This window comes from Mytilus galloprovincialis, chromosome 3 (genome assembly GCF_965363235.1).
Source record: "Mytilus galloprovincialis chromosome 3, xbMytGall1.hap1.1, whole genome shotgun sequence".
NCBI lineage: Eukaryota > Metazoa > Mollusca > Bivalvia > Mytilida > Mytilidae > Mytilus > Mytilus galloprovincialis.
In genome coordinates, this window is record NC_134840.1 from 41,891,751 (window position 1) to 41,912,161 (window position 20,411).

The 20,411-nt window shown below is 32.0% G+C and overlaps 1 protein-coding gene across 1 annotated transcript; it reads left to right on the forward strand.

Moving 5' to 3' along the window:
- Positions 1–1,784: 1,784 nt before the first annotated feature.
- On the forward strand, positions 1,785–20,240 carry LOC143067969 (regulator of microtubule dynamics protein 1-like). The gene is made up of 9 exons (XM_076241642.1): positions 1,785–2,142; positions 9,614–9,785; positions 10,773–10,945; positions 11,809–11,884; positions 13,044–13,121; positions 13,763–13,861; positions 15,056–15,109; positions 15,714–15,794; positions 20,050–20,240. Exons 1-9 carry the CDS (start codon positions 1,859–1,861, stop codon positions 20,104–20,106), a joined length of 1,074 nt encoding a protein of 357 aa, XP_076097757.1. The 5' UTR covers positions 1,785–1,858; the 3' UTR covers positions 20,107–20,240.
- Positions 20,241–20,411: the final 171 nt, after the last annotated feature.

Below are 20,411 nucleotides of genomic sequence, written 5' to 3' on the forward strand. Positions count from 1 at the left end.
TTGATTCATTAGAAAACATGTAAAGGTGTAAATTGCAAAAAGAAGTTAAAAAATGCAACATTTGGAAACTCTTCAGTTTTATGTAAGAGGATAAAAAAAGTGACACTTTCCTGTGCTCTAAACACATTACTTATTAGTGAATAAACACCTTTTGAGTATTTGACACCAATCAGTGACTTTGAAGTTTTTATTACTGTCAAAACATAATTCCGATATATATCTTCTGCCTTTGATACAATGAATAGAAATCGAATTAAATCAACAAATAGTGTTTTAATAACCACACCAATATAATTATGTTTTCTAGAAATATTCACTTTAATGACTCTATCACGGATAAATTTCAAACTGAAAACTTTGAATAGAATAAAAAAAAATCTTTGAGAATTCTTCATTTCTTCCTATGTAATAGTACTGTCCTGGCAAATTTGTTTTTAATTTGTAGTTTTATTTTTAATGATTTAGTCCTAATTATCATTTTAAAAAAAGCCAGATAAGTTAATAAATATACTATTTTATTTATGATAAAAAATAATGTTTATTTCTGCCATTTATAAAACATGTAGCATATTAGGCTAATGTCCAGCTGATAATTTAAACGGAGTAGGCTACTGTCCTGGCAGATTTTTTTGTCGTTAATGAATTAAATGCCCAAATCATTTTATATTTTCTCAAAGCTTATATTCTAAACTTTTAAATGAACTAAAATTTGTTTACCAGACTTTTATTTTAAAGAAGATATTAAACTTTATATTTTGATTTTGAACAAATTTCAACAAAATTTCTAACGTAAAAGGCTTCTGTCCTGGCAGATTTTTTTACTTTTAAAAGACGAAAAAAATATTAAATCATAGGTTTTTAGAAAGATTATTCCATAATCTTTAAAATCATACAAAAATAGTATGCCAGACAGTTGTACTGAAGAAAATATAACAATTATAGGTAAACTCTTCTCGACAATTTCAGCCATTTTTTTCTTAAAATTTAGCGGAGTAGGCTACTGTCCTGGCAGATTTTTTGGGTGTTAATGACATAAAAGGTCATATAATTTTATATTTTCATAAAGCTTATATTCTAAACTTTCCAATGAACTAACATTTGTTTACCAGACATTTATTTTGAAGAAGATATTTAACTTTGTATTTGTATTTTGAAATAATTTCAACAAAATTTCCAACGTGAAAGGCTACTGTCCTGGCAGTTTTTTTTACCTTTAAAAGCTGAAAAAAATATTAAATTATAGATTTTTAGAATGAATATTTCATAATCTTTATAATTGTACAAAAATATAATGCCAGACAGTTGTTTTGGAGAAAATATTTCAATTATAAGTAAACTTTTCTCGGCAATTTCAGCCATTTATTTCATAAAATTAAACTGTCCTGGCAGATTTTTTTAACTTAATTATTATTCATTTTTAATTTTTTTACAAATAATATAAGTAAATACCATGTTCTTTATTATACAATTTAAATTTCAACAATATGTTGGGTAAAACAAAAGTTACAGATAAAAACGTATCGAAAATAACTGTCCTGGTTTTATCTGTCCTGTTTTTAGACCTTCCCCCTTGCTGGTCTTAGTTGTCTCCCCTGTCTCAAGGATTTGCAACAACTCAGATATTTCAATTTTTTAATTGGTGTAATATTCATCCAAGTTATTTATAGCTTCTTAAAACGTTACAGTAGTTAATTTGAGTTTTTAAATTCCAAAGTCTTAAAATAATTTAATACACTTTGTTTTTGCAATTAGGACCGTTGTTGGTTTTTATCCAAATACTTTTATACTTCCGGTTTTCCCTCCCAAGTTTTGATTTTTTCGAACTAAAAAAATACTTAAAAACATAAAAACAAACACAATGTCAGCCTTTTTTAAACATAATACAAACCTCATGATGGTGCTAGGTACAGGTTTATGTGTTGGTGTAGGAGGAACCATTCTTTATTTCAAATTAACGAGCGCTTTCTTGAGAGAAATCCATAGACTGTCGTCGTCAATAGAAACTTTGAAAGCAGAAATCAGTATCCTAAATGAGAAACTTGAAGGAAAGTCAAACTGGAGAAAAAAGAGATCTGGATACTATTCAGTGATCAGTGCAAGTAGTGGTGATGAAACTGACAATTATGAAGATGCTCTAGGAGGGTACGATTTTATGAGGTTATAAATATGATAAAAGGGGTAGAAAATATTACATATGTAACAGGAGAGCATGATTCTACATAGAAATTTATATATGTCTCCACTGAGACTCTAACCCGGGACTTCTGTTTAACAATTCAGTGCACAAACAGACTGAGCTAAAGAAGTACTTCCTTTGCTCAACCGCTTAGACATTTAGATATAGCACAAAATGTGCACCTGAATATGACACAGAAATTAACAACTATAGGTCACGGTACAGCCTTCAACAATAAGCAAAGCACATACCGCATACTCAGCTATAAACATGATAAAAGGCTGAAATAACAATGTAAAACAATTCAAATGAAAAAACTAACAGCCTAATTTATGTTAGAATATTACTCCAAAACGCATAAACCAATTTTCATAAAACTTCAGTGAATTGTTATATATCTATTTGTAACGTTGGTAGCCTATATATATTAACTAAGAGACAAGCCATGTGTACTGATTAACATACTTTAATATAATGCTCGAGCTACATGTAAGTAATCAACACAAATACATAAAGCAATACGACACGACCTTATCTGCTATGTCCATCAACACAACACGTGCATGAACTCTGAACTGTATAGATATTTATGAATAAATGAAAGTTACAATATTACATCTCTTCTTTTCTCAGATTAAAGTTCTACTTTAATTAGTTATATTACTGTCTGTGTAGTCATAAAATATTTAACTATCTGTGTAAACAAATTAAGTGATAAGATGCGTAAAATTGTATCAATAGAAAATTAGAACTTTATAGTCTGTGATAAATGTAAATTATTCGGTACGCGTACTGTAATGTCAATATAATTAGTGGATCGTCTGATCAAGCTGATAAGGCTATCATTACGAGTGTGAATAGTAAATTCCACAAAATTGATTTGCATCATAAATTCACAAACATATAAATCAACATCAAACCTAACTGATACATCAGAAAGAGCACAGGATTATTATGCCTGTAACACAGCTCTTTAACGCACATAATCATCGAGATGTTTCGGTGTTTGTTTTTCTCGTGATGATCTTCTCAATGGTGTGTTTGGTATAATGTCATCATCAATGATTTCTTCTATTTCCTCATCAGTCATTAGCTTAGATTTCCCAACCTTTTTGAAATGTGACGAATTTCGAGTTTATCTTTTTGTTGTTCGTTCGTTGCCGTAATCATACTACCCTTTTTATTCTTGATTGTTAATGGTTGAGGATTATACGGGGTAGATAGGTTATCTTTCTTTTCCTGTTTAACTAGTACGGTATCTCCTACTGTAAAATCAGGTACTTTTACTGAATTTTTTTTCTCAAAGTATAATTTCATTTTACTTTTGTTCATGTGGTCTTCTTTTCGAACTTCACTGTCGGCTTGGTCATTTGTTGAAATGTTCCGCATTTTGGTATTAATTTTCCTTCCAAATAAAAGTTCTGCCGGGGACACATTAGTTGTTGAGTGCGGTGTTGCTCTATAATTGCGAAGAAATGTGTGTATTTCTTGCTTCCAACTACGATGTTCCGTTTGAGCTGCACGAATTGCTTTCCCTATAGTTCTCATGAATCTTTCACTTTCAGCGTTAGCGCGAGGCCATAACAGAGTTATTTTGCGGTGCTTAAAACCCATGTTTTTTGCAAAGTTTCGGAAATCTCCTGAATTAAACAGCAATCCGTTGTCTGTTTTCAGTTCTTTCGGTATTCCAAAAATTAAGAAAGTTTTGTCTAATAGCGGTATGACAGATTTTGCGGATAAACTGGTTAAGGTTTCTATTACAGGATACCTTGAGTATTCATCAATTATTACCATAACGTAATATCCATTCGGAAATGGTCCACAAAAGTTTATGCTGAGATTCTCCCATACATTATTCGGTATCTCAGACATTTGTAACGGTTCAAAAACATTTTTTGGGGTTGACGCTAAACATGGTATACATGATTTACACGTTTGTTCAACAAGTTTGTCTATTCCAGGGAAGTATACCTTTTCACGTAACAACTGCTTTGTACGTACTATGCCCTGGTGCCCTTCATGTGCAAGGTCATTTACACGCATCTGTAAATCTTTCGGAATGACAATTCTATTATCATGAAGTATGATCTCCATATCATTAACGGGAACGACCGTTAATTCGTATCGTAATCTTAAGAATGTATCTAACGTATTACTCTCATACTTGTCCCACCTGTTTGATTTTAATGCAGTAATTACGGTTTGCAGGTCACTGTCCTATTGTGTACTATCAGCTGTCTCATATAGGGTCATTGCCTTCGGCACAGCGTTGTCAGTTAAGTATCGAAAACATACTCTTCAGCTAATTGAGAATGTTTACATGCAATAGATGTAGTCGGGGTCGGATGTCTTGATAAATAATCGGCCGCGTTCACCTTTCCTGGTTTGTACTGCACTTTGAAATTGTATCCCTGTAATCTTAATCTCCATCTTTCAATGCGTGCTGGTGTTTTTGCCTTTGGACTGTTGAATATAGTTTCAAGCGGTTGGTGATCAGATACCAATGTAAATGATTGTCCGTACAAATAAAGATGAAAATGTTCAATTGCCCATACAATCGCTAATGCTTCCTTTTCTGTTTGCGAACGTGTTTCAACATCTGTCAATGATCGGCTTGTGTATGCGATTATTTTCCCATTTTGTGTTAATAATCCAGCTAATCCAACGGGACTTGCATCTACTATCAACATTGTTTCTTTGTTAGGGTCAAAGTATGACATCACACGGTCAGCAACAAGTTCATTCTTTAGCTTGTCAAATGATCCCTGTTGTTCAGATGTCCATTCCCACTTGGAATCCTGCTTTGTTAATCTGCGGAGCGGTTCAGTAATAGTTGAGTAATTTGGAATGAAACGTCCAACATAATTGGTCATTGCTAAGAAACTACGGATTTCACCTACGTCTTTCGGTATTGTTGTGTTCCTGATAGCGCTTATTTTTCTTGGATCGGCTGATATGCCATCTTCACTAGAAATATGACCATAGAATTCAAGTTTGTTCTTATTAAATTCACATTTTGCCTTATTTAATATTAAGTTCTTCTCTTTAAGACGTGAAAATAGTTTTCCCAATCGTTTATCATGTTCGTCCTGGTTCCTTCCAAATACGATTATATCATCGGATATATATTTCGGACTCCATCTAATCCTTCCAGTGCATTACCAGTCTGCGATGTTAACCACTAGCCCGATGCCCCAGACTAGTAATTTTTAGCTCGGACTAGTAAATTTTATTTATCGCTAGCCCGACTGGACTAGTAAGAAATAAAACGTCCTTTCTATGTTATTTGAAATTTGAACATATTTGAAGTTCAAATTGACAAGTAATGCAGAAAAGATCGTCAAATCAATGTGTTGCGAAGTCTAAACTATCAAGATCGATAATTGTACAGTTATCCCGAGGAAGTGAAACAGAAACGAAAACCAGTCGCATTAGTTCTGGTAACTCGATTTGTCTTATAACCAGTAGAAAGTGGACCAACACGGACACATTAAATTTTCTGATAATGACGGCAATTGTTTATAAAACGGAAAGCCTATCAAGTTTTTCCCCGATTATGTTATACAAATGTTTTAGTTTACTTCACATAATCAATAAAGTTATAAAAATAGATTTATGTCATTATGAGTTATCTTAACAACATGGTGTTGGTACACTTCGATTTTTTTGGTAATTAGAAAGACCGGAGACTGTGTAATCAAACGGAAAAATGCTTCAATGTACCGACGGGGCAAAGCCAGGAAAGGCTATGAAACGAAAGAGATCAAATGATGACGTTTCTAAACAAAATAAAATCCGATGTAACCAGGACCAGAGGGTTCAACCCCATTAGACCGTCATCCTTGATAAATAAACTCATACTACAACAACCTGTTCAGTTGATAGATAAGTTGAGATCTAATGATGATAAAAGTAAATTAAAATCAAACCTTACCCCTCTAACTCAAACTTTGAATTTAGAAAATTAATTACAAAACTTAGAATCAGTGACCATTCATTATTTATAATTGAAAAAGGAAGGCATTTTCAAATTCCTCGCGAAGAGAGACTTTGCAAACATTTAGAAATGCAAAAAACTAGATGATCATGATTATGAGAAACATTTCTTAATGAATTGTTCTCACGATTCAAATATCAGATTAACATATTTTGATTGCATTAACAGAGAAAATAATTCATTTGCTAATCTCACTGACAATGACAAAGTTATATATATACTGACAATGACAAAGTTATATATATACTTTAACTTGATAACCCATCAACACCAACACAAGTGAATAAACTAGCATCCTTTATAAAAAAAAGTCAATGGAACTGAGGACTGGGGACCCTTTAATATTTACCTGAATTAGTATATATATATTGAAATACTTAGTTATTGTCTTTATTTGATTTTGTTGTTGTTATATGTCACAAACTGTAAAGTTTATATGGCAATAAAACTTTGAATTGAACTGAATTCTTAATGTTTTGCACGTACTGCATAGAAAATAAGGAAACCAATTTTGCTTAAGGGACGTCTAAGTTAAAACTGAAGCAATTATTAAAAGACTGAGGAATAAAAAAAACTATAAATTACTTGGAAACTGTGACATTGTTTTTATTATCATTTATGGACAGTACACAACACTAAAAATAAATAGTGTCAGAAGTTTTTCTTGTTTAATCTAAAACTCTTTCATGTATGCTCAAAATGCAGGATTTTGCATCTAAGATTTCAAAATTTTTTTTTTGGGGGGGGGGGGGGCATCACGGCCATCACCGGTGTCAGACTAGTGGAAATTATTGAGGACTAGTAAATTTAAATATTTACTAGTCCAGTGGACTAGTACCCTCAAAAGTTTTTGGTGCAGACTGCATTACTCAGTGTGTTTTGGAATAACTCTGCGGCTGAAGAAACACCAAAACTGAGTCGTTTGTATCTACGTAATCCTACGTGTGTCGTGAAGGTTGTGATGTTCCGGGATTCTTCGTTTAACTCCAATTGATGGTATCCACTTCGAAGGTCCATTTTCGAGAATACTTTAGATCCGTTTAAATCCAAGATCATGTCATCAAGTGTTGGTGTAATATGACGTGAACGCAAAATAGCCTTGTTTGGTTCCCTCATATCCACGCATAGTCGAATTTCGTTCTTGTTTTTCGGTTTAGGGGCTACAACTATCGGGGACACCCATGGTGTTGGTCCATCCACCTTTTTTATTATATCCTGTTTTTCGAGTTTCTCGAGTTCTGCTTCTACTTGCTTGCGAATGTGAAACGGTATACGCCTATGTGGTTGAATTACTGGTTTTACACTTCCATCAATATGAATTTTCACTTTTTCATTTTTTAATTTTCCAATTCCATTAAACACATCTCTATATTTATTACATAATATTTCATGTTTATCTGCTACTGCCGAAATGACTGGCACTATGCTTAAGTCAACAGATGTATCATAGCACAATAAATTCCCGTATCTTCCTTTCATCACATACACTGGTGCCGTTGTTATTTTATGGTCAGTCTCTATCGTAGCATGAAATTTTCCCATTAATTTCAAGTTTTTATCTGAACCATATGCGAAGACTCTAGTGTCGGCGTGAGAAACTTTGGGTTTACACTTGATGTTCTCGAATGTACTTTCATCAATAAAATTAATACTTGATCCTGTGTCAATTAAGATATCCACATTAGAATTATTAATTTTCACGTTTATTTTCGGTTGTCCTTTCTGTACTTTATTCACAGTATTTTCTCTCAATCCAAATACGTAACCATCATCTGAACTACTATCATGAGCATCGTCATGTTCGTAATTATCAACTTTGTTTACTTTTCGTTTGAAAGTGCATACGTTTGGATCTACATACAGAAGCGAAATGATTCAACTTTTTACATGAGTTACAGCTTTTTCCAAATGCAGGACACTTGTTTGCATGCGGAAAATCACCTCCGCAGTTTCTGCATGTAGTCTTCTTCTTTACGTTTTGGTCAGTTTGTGTCTGTAGAAATCGTGGTCCGTTTCGAAAATTTCCAACTCCTTTTCTCACAGCATTTGCGGATTGTTTGTCTGATTGTTCAATTTCCGTTGCCTGTTTTTCGGAAAGTTCTAACGCTCTAGCTGATGAAATTAATCCTTCAAGGGTCGTGTCTTCCCGAAGAGCCTTTCAACTTAGTCTATTTGAATGACAACCTTGGATAATTTGCGATTTTACTTCTTTAGATGTTTCCGTAAATTCACAGTTTACAACTAGCTGGCGTAATCTCGTGTGAAAACTGTCGATAGTTTCATCAGATGTTTGTTTGGCTTGTCTAAATTTGTAGATTTCATATTCCGTATTCTTTTTCGGAGCAAGGTAAGCGGTTAACTTGTGTTTAGCGGCAGAAAAGTCTTCTCCTGTATTGTCAAGGGTATCAAAGACTTAGTTGAAATCTTCTCCAGCGTAATGTAACAAGAGTGCTCTTTGTTGTTTGCTGTCCTTAATGTTCAAACCAATGAATAAATTTTCAAGTCTTCTTATCCATTTACGCCACCTTATTTCAGCATTATTCTCATGTACCGGAAAACTCGGAAAAATTGGTAAAGATGCCGCCATGGTTTAATTATCAGTGTCACTAATTAATAAATCCATTGAAATACATTTTTAACATTTCCAACTTTTGTTTTTATCCTAGTCGCCAATGTAACGTTGGTAGCCTATATATATTAACTAAGAGACAAGCCATGTGTACTGATTAACATACTTTAATATAATGTTCTAGCTAAGTAATCAACACAAATACATAAAGCAATACGACGTGACCTTATCTGCTATGTCCATCAACACAACACGTGCGTGAACTCTGAACTGTATAGATATTTATGAATAAATGAAAGTTACAATATTACACTATTGACATTAGCTCCTTTCATTTTTTAAAATTCAGATTTTGAGTTATATGAAATTATTCATAAAAAGGTGGAGGAATTTTCCTGTTTTAAGACAATTCTAGTTTAAGTAATGTGTTTGATGACCCTGTCTGCCAAGTTGCCAACCAAGATGGTGCCGACATGGCTAAAAATAAAACATAGAGGTAAAATGCAAGTTTTGACTATTGTTTGGCAAACCTTTACAATTTGTCAAATTGAGAAAATCTGTTACAATATATATAGATAGATAGAATCTTAAATATTAAAAAATAATCAACAAAACAAAATCTACAATGAAGACAATATAGAGGAAATCTTCTGACAACTCCTTGTTTGATTTATTGCCCTTTAATTTTAAAATTTTTCTTTTGCATTCTGCCTTGCATGAGGAAAATTATAGAAGATAAATACACACTTTAAATCACAAAAATGACCAGTCAGGCAAGATTTTCAGAGCTGAGCTGTTCTATCTTCTTTTAGATTTAAACATTTTAACAGTTATGACAGTGAAATATATAAATATTTGCTTTATATTGTAGCTCCAGTGAATTTGAAACTCCAACAGAAGGGGATTCTGATACTGAAGATATAGTAAAAGTTGAACAAAGTGCTGATGTTACTGCTCTGTATACAGAGATTGATACATTCATAGATGGGGGAGAAACAGAAAAATTAAAAGCATATGAACTTCTTCAAAGCAACAAAACTAAGGTATTTGTATATGTAAAAATGGAAACATTATGGTCACCTATATTTCAAATTTATACATTTACAATTTGTCACATATTTAGATGTGTAGAACAAAATTAATATTGGATGGGGCAGTATAGTAATTAACATTATTATCCTTTGTGACATTACAATGATATTTAGTTTTCCATGACAATTAACAACTTATTTTATTCAAGAACACACATGAAAAAAGGAAGAAAATAAAATAATACAATTGTCTTCCTTGTCCTGCTTGTGCTACATGAAAACTCTTGATTTTTCCATATTTACTAATGAAAACAAGAAAAGACACCTCAAAAAAAGAAAAAAAAAGTGGGTCTGCCTCAGATATGTTATGGGCCAATCAGTACCCCTAAGACATTACGTTTGATACCTCTCAGGAAAAATGTTCAGAGTTCAGGTTTTAAATCGAAGCAATAAGAGTCTTTTTTTATGCCCAACCTACGATAGTAGAGGGGCATTATGTTTTCTTGTCTGTGCCTCCATTCGTTCGTTCGTCCGTCCGTCTGTGCGTCCGTTCGCTTCAGGTTAAAGTTTTTGGTCAAGGTAGTTTTTGAAGAAGTTGAAGTCCAATCAACTTGAAACTTAGTACACATGTTCCCCATGATATGATCTTTCTAATTTTAATGCCAAATTATAATTTTGACCCCATTTTCGTGGTCCACTGAACATAGAAAATGATAGTGTGAAGTTAAGGTTAAATTTTTTGGTCAAGATAGTTTTTGATGAAGTTAAAGTTATATCAACTTGAAACTTAGTACACATGTTCCCTATGATACGATTTTTCTAATTTTAATTCCAAATTAAAGGTTTGACCCCAATTTTCACGGTCCACTGAACATAGAAAATGATAGTGCGAGTGGGGCATCCGTGTACTATGGACACATTCTTGTTCAAAGTATAATTGTTGAAATTGATGTTCGTAAAGTGTGAACACATATACCACTAATCTTATATATTTTTTAGTATTTAACTGATGCTGATTTCCATTGGAGATTAGCCAAGTGTACATATCAGTTAGCACAGATAGAAGGAGCGAAAGGAAATATTGAAAAGAAAAAAGAAATGCTTTACACAGCCAAAGATACAGCTGAAAGGGCCATACATCTCAATCAGAAATCAGCTAATTCACACAAATGGTATTCTAATAACATAGGATTTCATTTCAAATATACATCATGGTTATTTGGTACAGTTCTGATACTGATAATTCAGCCCATATACCCCATAGTCAGCTATAAGGGCCCCAAATGACAAATGTAAAACAATTCAAAGATTGAAACATTGATTATTTCTTATTTTCTGGCATTTAAAAAAAAATACATTTATTCAAGAACATACAGTATGAATGAAATATATATAGATATGCACGATTGCTGAGGAGACAAATATCTACAAAAATGGAGAAAACCGGCGATAGGAAAACTGACAATCCTAGTCAATTAAGATTGGAGTCAAGTGCACCCTCACAAGTGTGGTTCAAACTCACAACCACAGTGTTGACTGTCTAGTGAGTACAGTAGTAACTACTTAGACCACTCGGCAACCAAGGCCCCAAGGACTTGCTAAATGCCTACAGATTGCTAAGCCTTTTCTAGTGGCAACTGCACTTTTTGTTAGCAAATCATATCTATCTTATTATCAAAGCATGGGTTAACTTCAATGTTGTCATCATTTCAAGTTAAGATGCTGTATTTTTTTATAACTACATTTGAATTATAAACATTTTATTTTGTACAGAAAACCTTAAAGATTATTTAATCTGTATCTCCAGTCACTACATGTGGTAATTTAGTTAACCATAACAATAGTTTGAGTTCTTCCGTATTGAGATTAACAACAACAGTAGTATGTCCTTACATTGTAAGGCCAACTTAAAAGAAAAAATCAAATCAAATAAGAACCATCACCAGGACCATTATACAAAGGATTAGTTTTAAACATGTTTATGAATTATAAATTCCCTTTCCAATCTCACACAAGTTGATTTTGTTTTATTAAGGTACTCCATAACATTAGGAAGTATTGGTGACTATGAAGGAACACAGAACAAGATAAAGAATGGCTACACATTTAAGGTAAGCTTGTGGAGGAATCTGAAAAGAAATAGATATTGATTTGTTTTGGTCTCCTTTCGATTAAACGTAAAAGCATCAAAATTCTTTGTTTCTAATTGTGAAATGTTCTTGAAAAGATCTGAGCAATTCCTTGTCCATCTCCAAATGTGTTTTGATTTTTTTTTTCAAGAGATTGTTTTTGTTGGAGCAGATATCTTTCATTCAAACCAACATTTAATGTAGACATAAGCTATCAAATATTTATAAAATGTAACTTTTCTCAATTTAACAACTATATAGAAACACTTTTGAACCTAAAGGTGTTTGAAAAAACTAAATTTTCATGTGCTAGTACTAGTGCCTCAAATGATAATTTTAAAGTTGTTTGACTTAGAGCGAGTTACCCGTATTCGCTTCATATTTCCTTCATTTTGACATACATCCAACCTACATTCGTATATTTTGAACCTTTTATGTAAGTTTTAGAAATTTTACTATATGAAAAAAATGATTGACAAAGGAATAATCTTCAAAGCGTGGTTAATTATTTTAAAAATGAAAGCTAACTCCAGAGGAAATCAAGTTGATCATGTACAATTGGGGACACATTTTCGCCGCAATATATTATATTACCATCCTCATTATCCTGGTATATTATAAAAACAAATGTTTGTAATTACATAGATTACATAGATTAGCTTGAGTGATCTTTCCTATAGGATTTTTCTCACAAATATTTACTTTAAGACTGCACATGATTGCCAAATAAATCTCACATAATTACCAAAATAGTTTAAAAACACCTGGATATTTCTTTATATACGCAAATAACCTTGGAAATGGCGTAAAGAGGAATATAAGCTGTTCAAACATTACAAACAGCCTTTTACATCTATGAATGCAAATATTGGGTAAAGTCACACCCATTTTACAGAAAAAAATAGTAAAACGGCGAAAAAATGTGCCACCCACCATAGGACATCTGGATCTGCTGCTATAGTTTAATCCACAATCAAACAAAAAGGTGTAATGTGCCAATAGTTGATTAGGAAAAATTGGTAAGCTTTGTGCAGTTTGTGAGTTTTTTTGGTGTTCTAGAAATACTCTGTTGATCTCTGTGAAGGTGCTTCTTATAATCACAATAATTAAGATTGATAATTTATGATACTTTTTTTTACAGGAGCATATAGAGAAAGCCATAGAACTCAACAAAACAGACCCTTCTAATCATCATTTACTAGGAAGATGGTGCTATGGTGTAAGTTATAACACTGTTGATATATATATAGTTGATAATGAAATATTTAAAATTGTAAATATCTCCTTCCAATATATATATACGTACATATTACCTCACTTGCATGTACTACATCTTGTCCTTGTTACTCTTATTTTAAATTCTATAGTTTACAATTTTTTCTTTGAAATAGAGAGAAAAATGTTCTTTTTGTTTCTTAAAAATGAACTCCAGGCACAGGTCATATTGCCAGACAATACAATTAATATGCAGCATATATATTTTTTACAATGAATGTAAGTTAAAAAATTCCACCTGCACTTTCCAAATCATATTTTCACAGATTAGTGTACTACTGTTTATAGGACAAATTATATCAAAATTAAAGAAAACTGTGTTTTGTTCAATACTGGCTCCTTTACACATAGCCAGTAATTATTCTGAACTTTCTAAGAATTTGTTAGTAGATAAACCTGTATAGTCTGGAAACTAGAGAGGGATAATTTTGTAGCTTTTGTTTACTTTAGTTATGAAATAAATTGAATGAAGGTTAGAAGAGGCATTTGTGACTTTATTATGTTCTTACAGTTTACATCTGATTGTAGGTATATATGTTATCTTGGTTAGAGAGGAATGTATTTACTGTTTACATTTGATTGTAGGTATATATGTTATCTTGGTTAGAGAGGAAGGCAGCAGCTACTTTATTTGCTACACCACCTACCTCAACAGCTGGTGAAGCTTTGACACACTTTTTAGAGGTAATCTTATGTCAGTTTTTTTTCATGGCACTTTTTTAGAAGAAGAATGCTTAATTTATATTGAGTAAATTACGATAGAGAATCACAGAAGTATAGAATTATTTTAGTTGTTGATAAATTGCAAAGTTGAATATTGTGACATCATGTTTGACAATGTTATTAATTCATTGCATATGATATAATGATTTTTGAATTCTTCTGATATCTGTAGTTTATAACCAGAAATTCAACACTTAACTTAATCATATCTTTTCTTTAATTGCGTTAAAATATTTTATTATACCTCAAGATTATAAGTTTCATCCGATATCAATGAGGTTTATTAATAATTTTTATTGCTTATATAAGATTTGTACAAGTTTTACTTAATTAACATAAAAAAATTATCACTTGTCTAAACTCCTATTCCAAAGTATTTTATTTAAAAGATAGATAAAATTCCATAAAATGCATTCATAATGACCTTCATTTTCTCTGCTTTTGTTGACTAACCCTGAAGCATCAATTTTACTTATATTATAGTTGTCTGTAATGTTATAATTGTAATTGCAATGTAAACTTTGTAATACTGTAAATTCAGAATTTTGTATGCCCCTGCAGTAGCGGAGGGTGCATTAAGTTTTACCCGTGTCCGTACAAACCAAATGTTATGAAACTTATTGACAATGTCTATGCCCTCCCGCAAAACGCAGATACAGTTTGAATTTTGGTTTCCTCAAGTTAACCATTCTAGAGCTAGTTATTTCCCTTTTCAAATGGAAAAATTTTGTCTGTTTGCCTCAACCAAATGTTATGAAGCTTATACACAATACTTATTTAAGTTATTACCACTATACTCAGATCAAGTACAAATTTTGGTCATTTTTCCCTCGTTAGTTATGTTCCTTTATAACTTTATATGATATGCTATCGTGTCCCATGCACATATCCCCTAATCATTTTGTTCAATATTTGTGTTGATTGTTGAACAACTTTTAAAAATGTGAGATTAATTATTGTGATTTCAGGAAAGGCTGCATTCTTATTATGTTCTTAAAAAATGAAATGGAGTTATTATTATTTTAAAACAAATACAAAAAGTTTTGCAATTATAAAATCCATATCCGTTCTTTAGCTTTGAAACAAAACTATGACTTGTTGACAGTATTCACACACATGTTTAGAGAATTAAATATATACAATGTTTTATTACAGGCAGACAGACTCAACCCAGGTGTATGGAAAGAAAATTTATTATACATTGGAAAGGTTAGCGTCCACTATGAAAATTCAAAATTATTAAGAAATTACAATATTCCTCTGTTACAAATCTGATTAAATGAATTTTAATAGCAAATAAAAGGTTTCCCTGTTTAGTCAATTATAAAGTTTGCAATATTTAATGCACTTTGATATCACTATAATATGAAGGATTAAATATTTTGTGAGAAGATGTAATTCTGGAAGTTAAATATTCAACCAAGTAAGTTTCTGTAAGCTTGTATTCAGAATGTGGCAAACCCATGAATACATATATACATGAAAATGCCATTATTTATTTTCTCAATCCTAAAAAATTGGTATCCATAGAAATTTATGAATCTGCAGTAAAACCACAACTCAAGGAAATCCAATAGATAAGATACCAGTAACAATCTAAGGAAACACCATTTATATAAATGCATTTAGAAAACATGATAATGAAACACAACAAAACTTTGGTCAGTATTTATGGACTCCCCCTTTTTGAATTTGCCTACGAGTTCAGTATTTATGTTATTTTTTTCAATTGTGCCCTGCATCACAATTTAAAAGGAGGGGGTCAATATCTGGTTGAGTAATAAGAGTGATTACAGCAGACTTTTCTTTTCAGTGTTATGTAGAACTAGGAAAGTACCCTGAAGCTGTAGAATGGTTAGAAAAAGCCAGTCTTCTGCCTGTAGTTAGTCAAGATGTAAGTTTAACACTTGTTGTTATGAAGTGAATTATTTTGTTTGTACACCTCATTATTTGAATTTCTGTGGATACTAAAGAATGTTTATTATTACTTTGTACTATGGCCTTGACCTTTAAAGTGGGTTAATGTCTTCATACATGTACAGTAGTTGTAGTTTGTTTATGTAATTTATATGTGTTTCTCGTTTCTCGTTTTTGGAAAATGACGCAGTCATTGTTCCATAACTGCCGACCTGATTTCTCTGCCTACCGCGCTTGGTTTCGTATTTACTAATTTCAATACAAACTGGAATGTGCTTGTGTTATCATTAATATGCATGAGCATTGTGTAGTAATCAGCCAGGAACCAGTTTACAAACTAACTGGTTCCTGTTTGTATTCCACTACAGTCGAACAAAGTGTTGTAGTTTGACAGGAACCAGTCCAGAATTTTGTAAACTACAAAACGTAATCGGTTATTATCATTCCGTTTTGGTGTTTCATACCGACTTATATGGTTTGAATAAGCTTAAGACCCTTCAAACATTAATGTGATAGGTATATTAAAGACTGTTTTACAAAAGGATGAAACTGTTTTGCTTTAAAAGTCGTACTATAGTGATATATGTTATGTACGGATTTCCACTCTCACCGGTTAATTTCTTCTTTTACACGTGCTTTTGAAACTTCCTGTTTAAACATCGCAAGTTTTAAAATAGTTTTTTGAGTGAATTAAACTTATTTTAACAATCACGAAGCGTTCGGGAATCATTTCAAGCAGTTTCTTCTTCTCTTTGATGATGGAAAATAGGTTTTCTCAAGAAAATACCGCAAACGATCGCAGAGGAATTGAAACGTACAAGTCAAGTCGGCACCTGGTTAAATTCGCATCTAGTCAAATCGGCACCTATTTGACGTCAATTCGGCTTCCAATAATATTTATTATAATATTTTCTATTCAATTAATTAATAACTGTTACCAAGTACATAGTGAATATTAGGTAAACAACGAAACCAAAGTGAATATGTTGTTGTGTATAAAAGTAAACAACGAAGCTATTGTTTTAACCATTAGACAATTATTAAAATTAAATGGAAAACTATGAGTCCCTTTCAATAAATCAAACTTTCATGCCAAATAATTAGCAAATTTAAGGTGTTTTTTTTCAGTAATGTTTAAACAGCATTAAACAAACAATCCTGTAAAAGACTCAACTGGTTAAATAATGCATAAAAATATCCAATATCTCATGTATTAGTCCAAATAATAATGACGTCTGACAAGGCTATTTTATTTTTTTCTGGGACGCCTTCCTAAGACGTTCGTAGGAAGGCTTCCTAAGAAGGCGTAAGGTGTCCCAGAATAAAATTTAAAAAGCCTTGCCAGATGTAATAATTATTTGGACTACTCATATATATCATTAAAAATACACCAAAAAAATCATGTAGTTGAGAAAAATAAATACATACAAAATGTACATGAACATCCAAAAAAGTGAAAGTTAGTATTAACTCTTTTTGCTTTAAAAATTTACAACTGCATTTAAGTATTGAATGCTTTTTTTTTGTAAATTCATTGAGGTGTAAAAGCGTTGACCGAAGTACTTTTTGTATGAAGCGCGTAAGCGTAAGCGCTTCATTCTAAAAATGTGCACACGGTCAACGCTTTTGCAACCCTTTGAGGTTACAAAAAGAAACATTCAATACTTATAATTACTTTTTTTAGCTAGGATCATGAAAACACGAATTTTTTAACTTTTTTATTCAATTCATCTGTGCACTTTATTGTGGGACCACGTGTTATCATGAATGAAAAGTTTTATTGAGTGATGCAATTGCTTGAGGAATAACATGTGATGTGCAGTTAGCCAATCAGAATAAAGTATTATAATGAAACATATATCAAATGTAGTTATAACAAAATACATTACGTTGTAAGAGTTATCTCCCCAAACACTGTTTTTCTTGTGGCCACCTCTCCTTCGTAACCGTAAAAGATTTTATTTTACCAAATTGCTCGTTACATATTTAGGATAAGAATATTTGTTTGAACCATAGCTCTATGGGGACTCCATATGAGAGTTATTCCCCCTTTTTCATTTGATTCAAGCGATATGCATTTTCAACTGGTAAACCATAACTGATAGAGACCTAGGGTCTTCATGAGGTCATTGGTACTAAAAATGAAAATGAGGTCAATGTCAAAGGTCAAGGTCATATTATAAATTTTGATTTTGGCTTATTTTCACTTCTTTTCAAATACTGTATGACATTTTGACAAATAATTCTTCATAAATTATTAGTTGCGACATGTCCTTACTTGTATATTTTGGTTGAAAGGCTGCGCATACAATAAAAGGGAGTTTTTGTCCATCTTACATTTAAAATTACGCGTCAAGTGGTAGTACTCATTAACCAAACATATTAAAGACCTAGGATATTTTGATTCAAGGTCCATGGTTTGTGACCTTGAAATTGAGGTCAAGGTCATAGGTTAATAGGACGTCATAAAGCCATAGGAACTAACATTTTAAACTGATTTTTCATATTTCAATATAAAAATAGATCTTTTCTAGTGGAAAGACTTCAATTGTTCTCTGAACAATTTGTTTTTAATTTACTTCATATTTTGTGGGAGAAGGGGGTTCAGACTATGTGGTATCAGGTCTGTTTGCGCCCAATACACTTTCGCACCTCGCACGTTCACACCCAAGGTCCGTTCGCACTCTACTCATTCGCGCCCAATTTTAATTCAAATTCAAGTTGAATAATTGGAAAATCATGATTGTTGTTTTAAATTGCTTTGGTGTAAATACTGAATGTATTTATAGCTTGGTATGAGTAAAACATTGAAGATTTTAAAGGAAAAACACAAAAGATAATTGTTTTTAAGCCCTTTGATCTGAAACAACGAAACAATAAAATATAGGAACCAAAATATAGCAATCCACTATTATAACCAAAACATGATAAAATTTTTTCAACACACAGAAAAAAAAATAGTCAGAATCTCACTTCATTATGAAAGAGGTCAATGAAACAAAGTATAGCAATACACTAACCAAAACATGATTAAGAGTTATTCCACGCTAAATAAAACGTTGACAAAATACCACTTTATTTAGAAAGGATTATTATTATCTTTAACAATACGCTATCCAAAACATGATTAAGATTTATTCAACACAAAAAAAAATGCTGTCTCACTTTATTTTGAGACAATGACAACAATTATACTTATAAGAAAACACTTGCTTACAGAGTTATTAAACACAAAACCAATTAAGATTAGTTGCGAACATGTAGGGTGTGAAAGTGAAAGGGGGCGAACATGAGTTGGCGCAAACGTGAATGGGCGCGAACGGACCCGGATTCAGCCTATGTACCAGTGAGAAATATAGAAGCCTTTCTACAGTATTTATTTGTACAATTCAGGTAGTCTTGACCTATTCATTTGTCTTAAAAAAAACCAGCCAGTTGGCACCTTCACTTCACACACACACATATACGAATATCAATTATATGCTTACGAGACATGTTGCATTGTTAAACTAATTACGGTATGTGAAAATCAAGACTTGCATAAAAACTATCCCAATATTAGAGACAGTGGCGTCATTTTTCTTCAGAGCTTTCAGGTCTTTGATTTATATAGATTAGACGGTTGGTTTTCCCGTTTGAATGGTTTTACACTAGTAATTTTGGGGCCCTTTATAACTTGTTGTTCGGTGTGAGCCAAGGCTCCGTGTTGAAGGCCGTACATTGACCTATAATGGTTTACTTTTATAAATTGTAATTTGGATGAAGAGGTGTCTCATTGGCACTCACACCACATCTCCCTATATCTATGTTACGGTTATGTCATTATGTTCAGCATTACTGTGACCCAAGCATGTAGTACAGTTTATACCTTTATACTTCTGAGACTAAGGTGGTGTGAAAACATACATCCATGATTAAAATCTAAAAATGAACTTTCAGTCAGAAAGCTGAAATTTAAAAAATATAAGTTGGAATCTAAATTAACTTTATTTAATTAAGTATGTTTATTGTGGTTGCTGATGATGGAAGATAATGGTGGTTATTGGTAATAAGTGTTGTTCTATTATTTGCTTCCTGAAAAATACTTATAGGTCACAAATGTTACTTCTTAAATACAAAAGGTGCAAGTTCCTTGTTTCATTAATGTTGTATAGGTTTATAAGAAATCCTTACATACTTTATAGTGTTAAATATAATTACTATGTCATTGATTGATGTGTATTTCTTTTAAGGACAAGACAGCAGAAATTGAAATAGAATCAATACTGGCAAAATATGGGGGAAAGTGAAGGGCAGGTTACACCCTTATTGATAATTTGATCTCAGGAGAATTCAATCAAGAAATTCATCATACAGATTTGTTGTTATATAATTGTTTTGATGTCTCTATACATTAAGCTTTATTACATTTAATAACACAAGATTTTATAGTATATTTGTTTTTGAGTAGAAAATATATTTTTTTTACGGAAATTAATATTTAATAAGAAAATTCATTGTGATTTGAAAAATTCCTGAAATGATTAGATTATCAATTTGTATCCCACTGCCATAAATAGATTGTGCATTTAAGTTTTATTACTGTCCATAGTTC